Source organism: Porites lutea, chromosome 5 (genome assembly GCF_958299795.1).
Source record: "Porites lutea chromosome 5, jaPorLute2.1, whole genome shotgun sequence".
Lineage (NCBI taxonomy): Eukaryota > Metazoa > Cnidaria > Anthozoa > Scleractinia > Poritidae > Porites > Porites lutea.
Window position 1 is genome coordinate 6,730,341 of NC_133205.1, and position 10,495 is coordinate 6,740,835.

At 40.2% G+C, this 10,495-nt stretch overlaps 1 protein-coding gene across 1 annotated transcript; it reads left to right on the forward strand.

Moving 5' to 3' along the window:
* The first annotated feature begins 5,774 nt into the window (after positions 1 to 5,774).
* Positions 5,775 to 10,327, forward strand: LOC140937826 (neural cell adhesion molecule 2-like). Its single transcript, XM_073387402.1, has 4 exons — positions 5,775 to 5,890; positions 6,111 to 6,416; positions 8,596 to 8,904; positions 10,278 to 10,327. Exons 1-4 carry the CDS (start codon positions 5,806 to 5,808, stop codon positions 10,325 to 10,327), a joined length of 750 nt encoding a protein of 249 aa, XP_073243503.1. The 5' UTR covers positions 5,775 to 5,805.
* Positions 10,328 to 10,495: the final 168 nt, after the last annotated feature.

Consider the following 10,495-nt stretch of genomic DNA (forward strand, 5'->3'; position numbering starts at 1 on the left):
AATTGACGCAAATTTTAGAACATTTATTCAGTAATCTGACTCTGTGAAGTTTCAAACTGGTGTCATTTCAGTCTAGAAATTTTAAAGTTGAGTGAAATGCAGCGAAAAGGTGCCTGCAATTGGTTATGAAGGCTTACATAACGTAGTTAGCAAAACAACACTTTCTTCGCGGTGCGATTAGACTACGAGTAGTCCCCATTTTTCCTGAGGGATAGTAAAGCGAGCGAAACGCGCCTCTTTCTCCGCCACGTCTCGCCTTTCCCGCGTGAGTGATTTTCACGCGCGCTCGCGTTTCGCTTATCACCTTTTCATCTGTAAAAACCGGCCTTTTGGTTCAAAGCCATTAGAGCCTGCTGAAACTAGACCTAGCTCCAATTTTCCTGAGTTAAGATTTGCTTTTCTAAGGTACAATTAGCTAACCTGAACACCGAAGAAACGTTTTCATGTCTGACACAGAATATTTTGGCAAAACAGCTCAACCACACAAACCACATATATACCTGAGTTCTGCCTGTCAACATCATGCGGAAATCACACAATCATACACTTTCGGTGCACATGATAAGACTATCCACAACCATGCAGAATATTATGACGTTTATCACAAGCGAAATATCATCGAACAAGACGCTGTGGGAGCGTATATTTGGGCGTCGGCGTCGACTGCGCGTGTGTGAATTGTTTTTATGTGTATTAGGTATGTGTGAGTAGTGCACTGCAGTAGCGTTGTATATTTTATGGGCTGGTTAACGTTGAGATGCGTGAAGTGGAAGGCGTGCAGTTATATTGGACCTAAATTGGTAAGATAATGGTTGTAGGTTGTTAATCACTGAAACTTGTTTCTCGTAGAATTTAATATCAAGTAACAAAAAATAATTATTTTGGGAAGACCAACAAGATATTTTCCAAAGAAAAATGCTAGTTTGGCCATATCTGGATCAATAACTGCTCTTGTGCGTGTGGGTGGGTTAGATGTAGGAACAGTCTCTATGTCTCTTGGTATTTCGTCACTGTCTCTGAGATCAGTGGATGAATCAAGTTGTCCATCAGGAACGACAACGACGTAGTAGATCTGGGCGACCATGGACTTGTCCCAAAACAATATATGGTTTATCAAATCGACGTCTAAACCTTGTTGCAGATCCTTCAGGCTGTGAGCTAGGAGGAGGTCGTCTAGCATAAACTTCTTTTCCCTCAGTAACAGCTACATCCCTAGAGGACTTATCATAGTACTCTCGTTGTGTCCGCTTTAAATCGGCCTTGATAGTGTTAAACTGTTTTTGTGCTTCACACAAACGAGATACAAGCTGCTCGGCAAAAGCGTTTCTTGAAAGTGTTGCTGGGGGCAAATCAAGAGGGATGATTTCAGGTGAAGGTGCATGTCGTCCGAATACCAAGATAAATGGGCTGATTTGACCAGTACCAGGGATTGGAGGCACATTGCGTGTATAGATAGCTGACTGTAAGAAGTCTTCCCGGCGTTCCTAGTGTTTCTCGCAGTAAATGCCTATGGCTGCATTTAACCATCTATGTACGCGCTCTGTACTGCCATTAGAGGATGTTAGCATCGACAACGAGTACGAGTTCTAGAACGAGATCAACGATTTTGCGTACTGCGCATCCGTTCTGCGCATCTCCACGTTTTCAAGTCGTCCTGTCAAGTTGCACTACGACGAGTTCTTACCAAAAACTCGAAGTGGGTAGAACGACTGGGAAGAGCTGGTTTTCAAAGGTAAATTCCGATCGTTTGATGCAGTTTCTTTTCGTTTCTAGCCTCTCTTTATCATCTTGAATATTCCTTATATTATGTTTTATGTAAAATACTGCTTTGAAGTCGAGGAAAAGCAACCTAACGCGATATTTCCTACACAGAGTAAATTTGCATTTACCCGGGAAAGTTTCATGTCTCTCCACAGGCCTCACAGGCTCACGAAATAACCCCGAAAATTGCCATTATTTGGTCGAAAATATCCCAACAGTCGAAGATATCAATAAAGAATACTTACCTCTTTATCCAGTGTGGTTGTTGTGTTGAATTTGATGGGAGAATACACAGCCCTTCCTCTGTATAGGCCGCTGTTCGATTTTCGCATACAAATTTTTCCGGTAGACGCAAAATACGACCAAGGTAGGGAATGACCTTGTCGCTAAAACGAAAGCGGCTGAAGCACTCTTCCTCGGAAACTTCATTCAGGTCGAATCTTCGATACTTTCCATGCTCAAATACCGGATAATCTGTGCTGTTTACATCATATAAAACACAAAATTCTTCTTCGTCCAAAAAACCTTCCATGTAACTGAGTAACAAGCAGTCTTGAACGTTTTTTAGAGTCATTTTTTGTTTTCCAAATTGTTGTGGAAGCGCTACCTCGACTCAAATTTGGCGCCCAGTCATGCGGAATCTCATAATTTTATTTTCTATAAACTCGAACTCGGTGTCATCGCTAACATAGAAAGCTGAGAAAACGACTTCGTGTACGAGTACGGCTTGAAGTCGTTCTCGTACTCGTACTCGTTGTTAATGCTAACATCCTCTATTGAGTCGTGGACGGTAACTAGTTGTAACAACATAATCAATAGAGAGAAGAATTGTAAGGCGGTTTAACACTGCATTAAGCCATTCGGCCCCTTGATCATTCTGTAAGACTGTTGGGAACCCATATTGCAGAAATATTGTGTCAAATAGAACTCGTGCTGCAGTAGTTGCCTGTTTGTCTGGAACTGGAATAGCCTGTAAAAAGTTTGAATATAGACAGACGGCAGTCAGGATCCATTTGTTGCCAGAGGAGGTAGAAGGTAATGGTCCAACATATTCAATACCAACGGTGTGAAAGGGATGCTCATACATTCGCACTTGCATTGGGCCATGCTTGGGATCAGTAGACTTGAATCTAATACAGTCTGGACAACGCCTTATCCAATTTCCCACATGTTTAGCCATGTTTCTCCAATAAAGGTCATGAGAAAGGGCGCCATACGTTGTCTTTCGTCCCCGATGCATTCCTACAGGTGAGTCATGATAAACTTTTAACAGGTGACGTTAAAGTTGGATGTCATGGGGAATCATTATACGGTAATGATGTGGGTCCTCCATAAATTTATCTCTGTAGACAAGAAGGCTGTCGACAATGGCTGAACGCTTTGCCATTTGTTTAACCCAATTTGAATGCTCCTTTGGAATGCTTTTTAAGTTTGAAAAGATTTTGATCATTGGTGTGATACTTAAACAACAGGTCCAACCAATAGTCTTTTTGCATCCTCTTGGCATTGTCCCATGTGGATTTAGAGAGTCAAGATTTGCAAAGTCTTCGAGGTTTCCACAGGTAGATTGAGGTATTTGAGAAATATATACTTGGTGAGTCTTGGCTGCACGTGAAGTTGAAGAACTAGGTTGAGGCTTCAGAGATATTTTCCTCTCTGTTGCAATGGCAAAACAAATTGGTTTACAGGAATTTGCTTGAGGAACAATGCATGCATGGTGTGAGCAAACCATGGTTGCATGAAATGTGCGGCAGATCAAGTCAAGGGTGTGGTGTGGGACATCAGCTGCAGTTAAAATGATCATAAATGTAATAACACTACTTTCAGGAGGTATAACAACATTGTCTTCCACAACATGCTCCCTAATAGATCTAATAGGCCCTGGTTAAGCCGGTTTTACCAGGCTTTCGTGATATTCTTAAGCCTGGTAGAAGTTTACCATGTCTGCTAATAACTCGGGCTTTAACTGAAAAATATTAACTAGAAATGATTGGTTAGTCTGGTATTACCAGGCTTTCTTAACTTGCCGACTATATGTAAATGAAACCTCCCCGAACATCGATCATCTGTGTCTCTTGTAAGGTTCAAAGGCTGCCACATCGCAGGTTAAGCAATGTCTGTCTCGTTCTTGGTCTTTCATGCGTTGAAAATATCTAAAGCCTTTAAAGAAAGCTAAAGCCTACAGCGTATCATCAGGTACCGTGCCAGGCCTCATTTCATCAATATGGTCAAAATAAGGCAAAGAAAACTGTATCTTACTGTGAAACTCACAAAACCGTGAACACCAGAAATTTCTATGGAATGTTATTGTTTTGCCAGAAATAAGCCAACAAGGCGCGAGATAACTAAACTACAAACAGCAACGGTAATTAGTTTGTGGTTTTGAGGTTTGCTTGTGTATCCTGAACTTTATTGTGATTGGCCAGTATACAATCAACATTCCTGAAATTTTTCAGGTGTTCACGGTTTTCTGAGTTTGACAGTAATAATAAGACTGCGAAAAGTGAAAATCATAAAAAAGACGATTTGACTTACAGGGGACGAGGCCAGTATTTTCCCGGAAGTACTTACAGTTTTCCCAGATTCAGTATCAGAGCGATGGAATGACAATAGAGCGTTTTCACTCACGTGACCAGCATCTATGCAAATTTATGGGAACAAAAGAAAGCGTTTACATAAGAAAAGAGTTCAACTCCCACAGGACTGGCATGGCCGCCGTTTTATTGTTTTGGAACACCAATATGGCCGCCGTGACGTCAGGTGAAAACGCTCTATAGAGAGATTCAGAATCACGTTTACATCAAATTGTACCACGTGATTAAGTTTGCCTTTTTCTCAGGGTTGACAGTGGTCATTATTTCGACACTGGAATAAGTTTTTTGATGCCATGTTCATCCATCAGATTTATTTTGGAAAATTTCATTTCCTAATTTGAGAAGTTGTCAACTTGAACCTCAGGTTTGCTGTTTGCCCTAAACGTGACTCTAAATTTCTCTGATAATTCTGTGAATCGTAACCGGCGCCTGTAACGAAGGGGTAATCAGTGTGTCCTTCAGTAACATACGTACAAGCAGTACAATTTTGACCAGAATAGAAAGACTCCGCCCTTGTTAAGGTTGCCCGTCCAAAGACAACGAGATACAATGGCACAAAGTAAGAAAGATAAGACAATTATAACATGTAGTTTGTGAAAGATAATTAGTTATATACTAATGGGACCATAAACGTGATATGTGTTTGTCAGGCGTTCCTGGCAGGAACGCGTGTATTTGTTTTTTACCTTTGTGAGGTCATTTTCAATGTTATTCTCATTAAGAGATACCGGCTTTCATGCCAAAAAGAGTGGGAATGCCCCCTTCCTAGATCGAAAGGATTAAGACTATAATCTTGTTTGGCAGAAAGCACTCGTCTACAACGAGCCTCAAGGGAATTACTGAGAGCCTGAATATGCACGATTCTCTATTTTTTGCACAATTTTGTGTCCTTTATTCATAGTTGAGATCAGACGCTAATGAAATGTATCATTTTTCCAGACGCTTTATACAATGTAAGCCTGATTCAAAATAATGACATGCGAGCTAAGCGTAAGACCGAAACTTGAATCACAGGGTGTGAGAAGTTTATCTGCGTAAGTTAAAAAGAAGTTACGAAATATACTAGCGAAAATATGGCGCAGGGTTCACCCGGGTTTGACGTTAAACAAGCTTTAAAGACATGAACTGGCTTCTAATTGGCTGCAGTTGACACGCCTATTCTAGGCTATATCGTCTCTTTAAATATGTTTTATTAGGCCATTTGCACGCATGATGGCGTCACTGTACTTTTATGACCAGGATCCTTCAGGGTTTTACTTTCTTGGGCAAATTAGGGCTTTTGTCATTTAAACCTCACTGGGGCTACCAAATTTACATATGAAAAAAGAAAACGAAAAGAATTCTGGTCGTAATTATAAAATGACGCCATCGTGCAAACGGACTTTTGGAACAAAGAACAGAAAAGCACTCGAGTGCGTGATCTTGACTATTTTGCTATTTTGTTTTAACAATGGGGATGCGGGAGTATTGCGATGTTTGGCGAGGTTTAGTTTGGTGGGCTTTTTTTCATTCTTCATTTCTATTGATTACTCCAGGTATGTCCAACGCTGTGTAATTCAGTTTAAATTAACTGAATTAATGAATCAATTTGGCACAGGCAGTGTAACTTTTACTCCTGCGAGCGCTTGTTCCGGCCGATTTTATCAAAGCGAAGCTTGTGGTTTGCATATCGATTCTCTCCAGTCTCTAGTTATTTTAATGACGGAAAGTCAAAGTATTTTGTTGTTGTTGTTTTTGTTCTTTTATTTTCTGTAGGTGTAGGAGCTCTTAAGTTCCTCCAGGATCCCCCACAACTTCAGGCATCTCATGTTGGCTGGAGTGTTGACTACAATTGCACAACTGACGACCCAAATGCCACAGTGTCACTTCTACGTTCTAAAGATTTTGGGGTTTCTTATAATGTGTTTCCAGTCTCACCAAACAAACTTCTTTTGAGGAAACAAGTGTTCACATTAGTGAACGTTATTCTTTTGGATGGAGGATACTATAAATGCAACGCAACGGACCAGTCAGGTCAAACGATAGAATGGAAGAGTGGTTCAACGTTATTTGTACAAGCAGGTCTGTACGAATATTCTGAGTACAGTAAATTGTTATTATCTTCAGCTTTACCTTGATGTGTGACTATAATTCGGAACCTACTTATTCTTAGAGTTAGTTTCAAATAAAAACAAAGGATCAGTTTAGTTTTCTGGGCAACCGAGCTCGATACGAGTTTATCGAGCTCGATATGTCAACCGGCCTCGATATTTCGATACCGAGCTCGACACCTCTCACTTTTCCGGGGGGACAAAGTAAAAATAGTTATCGAGCTCGGTTTTTCAAGAGAAGAAAAAAAGAGAAAAAAATGGAAATTAAAGCAATAATGACCACATGGAGTACAAAATCTAAAACGCCTTCTCGTTCTCAATTCCTTACGGACAAAAAACATTGTGTGGCTGGTCGATTAAAGTTGTTTTGGCGGCGAGTCTTTTAAAAAATATATTTTGTATTTTAAAAAAATATTGACAAAAGGCATTATAACATAGCGCGCGTGCTTTCCCTATATAAGTCCTATCAAATCTTTATTTACGCACGCCCTTGCGTAAATAAAGATTTTTAATCATGCTGACCTGTTTAGCTGTGTTTCTCGTCTCTTTTTCCTAAGTACAAAATACCCAAATTCGACGACAATGATAAAAAACGTTCTAGCATTTTTGGAATTTAGCTTCTCCACTCAAACCAACAGCCAAAGGGGTGAAGATGTTTCGCAAATAATTCTGCCGTAAAGATTCCCTTCTAGCAGAGGTCTCTCACGACGAGGCAAAAATGAAAGAAAGGGGAGTCTCTCCCCTTTCTCTCATTTTTGCCTCGTCGTGAAATGAATGAAAGATCGAAGCGACTCTGCCATCGATTTTGGGCAGCTCCAAAAATGTCGGCTATTTGAGTTATCTACCATGTTTTTCAGTTCTGAAATCTTAGTGTGATAGTGTTCTTTTCTCTTCTGTTTCGGAACGTTTTTGTACTGTTTTAAGACCATGTGATATTTTCCCCTAAGCGTAATATTGAGAGGATCCCTGTGTTTTAGAATAGAAAGTTTCCTCAATTCGTGTCTCTTAAGACCACATTCTTTATCAAACCATTTTTTGTTAGAACTCTAGTATATCGTTCTATAATGTTCTTAATTTTTAAACAATGTTTTGCGGTTGTAAAAAGAATCCTTTCTACTGCATCGAGGGAAGAGTTAACGTGTTTGTCTGTCCTACAGTCAACAAGAAAATCATGTATCATTCTCTGTATGTCTCTTGTTTACACTGCTGTTTTAAATTTTTGTGATGAATCATATGCATTTTCCTGTTTGGGTAAACAAATTAATGTATCATTGGTTTTTTCTGTGGCTAAGTGATTATTTACCGTATTAATGTTAAGCCATGTCATTATTGGACTGTGATTTGTTAAATTCGACGGATCTTTTAACAATGAATTCGCGATAGAGTGGAATATTAGTCTTGGTCGCATATTGCAAAGCCTGCGTGGCAGGCGCAAAAAGGGGAGGGGGAGAGGGGGAGGGAGAAAAGCGCGAAAGAGGGGAACTGGGAAGGGAAGCAGGCGTCCCTTACCACTCTCCCCATCTCCCTCTTTTTTTTTTTCTTCCTCCCTATCCCCTTCCCTTTTCGACCCCTGCTACGCAGGCTGCATACTGCATAGTCAACAACACTAACTCCTGATATACCATGAAATGTTGGTCTTGCCAGCGAATTACCACGGAATCTAACATTCATAATCTCTAGATCTGCACTCCTACATATATCTAAAAGACGTTTCCCGAGGTTGTTTAATTCGTTATCAAAACTGTGTCGCTGAAAGGCGCATAGCGAGAATTCAGATTGATCGTTTTGTTATAATGGTGTTGCTTTCTTGACAGACATTGTCTGAGTATTTTCCTGTTCTAGAGTTGAAATCACCCATAAGAAGAATTGATCCAAAAGCCGAGAATTTCTCAATATCGTTTTTAAGTTCTTCAAATAGTTCAGGACAAAACTAAATTGAATTTTGAGGTGGGATATATGTGCCACATACATAGATATCTTTTTTGGTAGAAAGAAAGATTTGTGACCAAAGCGAAATCGCATTCTGCTTGCGATCCTCGCGCGATGCGCGACAAAATTTTAAACTGGCTCCGCTAGAATGAACATTTTGTGGAGCTGACTACAGTACGTATTGAAGACGGTATGTAAAGTTCTGCACATATTTTTTGCAGCTCAGTTACCCAGGCATTTTGTGTTGATACCAAACAAATCAATCTATGTGCTGCAAGGCCAGAGTGGACAAGTCACGTGTGAAGCTGAAGGCCCTTCAGTTTCTACCCTGAAGTGGGAAAAGGAACAGGATAATAAATCATATGCAGCCGTCCCCGACAGCCAAGTTAACATCACTAAAGATGCAAATTATGTGAGAGCTGTCCTGAAGATTGCAAATGCCCACTTCTCGGACACTGGTACATACAAATGCACAGTATCAGTTCCACCAAATAAATCAGATTATAAGCTGACAAAGATAACTGTCAAGGGTATGTTTGTGTATTTATTTTATTTTTTTTTTTTCTACCCGCACCACAAGAATTTTTTAATACATACTCTATATCTAGCCACTGGTATCCCAAGCTCACGTTTCGAGTGTGTTACGGTATGTAAATTAACTTTCTCACAAGAGAGTCGGAGTCGCGCTACAAGCAACCGTTTAGACTTTGTATGAGAAATAAAATACTGAGGTCTGATTTTTCTATAAAATTAATAAAGGAGACTCACTTTTAATGTACTCCCTTTGTTTTTAGGTGTGAATTCATCGATTGAGTCGGGTTTTTTTGGTATTGTTTGACCCCTCTCACTTTCTTCATAATACGAATTCTCCTTTATTTAATTTATAGAAAAATGAGTAAGAATAATGATACTAAGCGTTCGCAGACGTCAGTATTTTACTATTTTATTTGTCATAGAAAGTCTCAGCGGTTGCTTGTAACGCGACACCGTCTCTCTTGTGAGAAAGCTAATTTACATAACACATTCGTGACGTGAGCGGGGTGGAACGCCCGTGATCTAGCCGGAGTTTTGAAAAGTTTCCTTCCGAAATTTACTTTTGAGTTTGCTAGCCTACATGTAGCTTTACCCTGCCTCTGGAAGGGCAGAAACGGCGAGGAATTGTTTGGTTGCAGGTAAGCTATGGAGAGGAGAAAAGTTTACGTTAGCTGATTTTATCTTGGAAAAGCAACTATTGACACGGGAAAACTGGATCTAGGTCTAGTTTCTGCGGACTCTAATAGAGTACTAAAGTGTGACGTCATAAAAATTAAATTTCTGAAATTATTGGATTTGTCGGGATATTCTGAAAGAACAACGTCCAAGAGGCCTAGATGCCAAAAATGAGCATTTCCGGGCAAATTGTCTCTGAGATATTAGCCCAGTTATGCTCTCAAGCCCATACAAACCGTTCTAAATGTTTCTGTGTCGACCCCAAAAAAAATTTAGAAAGGTTTGTATGGACAAGTAGCAGAATGAGTTGCATTTTTTTGCTAACCCGGTTTTCAAAAATCCAGGTATAAGTAAAAGTCGGTCATCTTGAAACAAAATCCTTACATACGTCCCAAATGATTGACCCGTGGATCCTGTAGATTTCGCTTTTTCCCCTCAAGTTCACTTCAAAACTTCCTATTGTTTTAGCCTGCGTGACTGAAATCCCGATCAAGTGCGTTCGAAAGGGAGAATCGGTGTTGGCGCGCGTGAAGGCAAAGCCGCGCGCGCGTTTATGTTATCATTCATAATCAACATTTGGTTTTCTTGCGGGAAAAAAATCCTTACAAAAGTCCCAAATGATGGACCCGGTTGCACTTCTGCTTGCCAGTATTTTGTTAGGTATTTTTTATTCTTTTCAAACTTTCTAATTTAGGGAACTCCAGGGCCGGGTCTGGGGGAAACTTGAGCCCAGAAGTGAAGTAGAAGACAGTGGAAGTGTGCTTTATAGCTGTATAACCCCCAAAGTTTTCCTGTGCGAAACATAGTACAGTGGAACTCGGTTAATATGGTCACCAATGGGCCAAAAAAATTTGGCCGTACGCGTATTAACGGGTGAGCGTATTAACGAGGTTCTTTTTACAAGAAAATGTA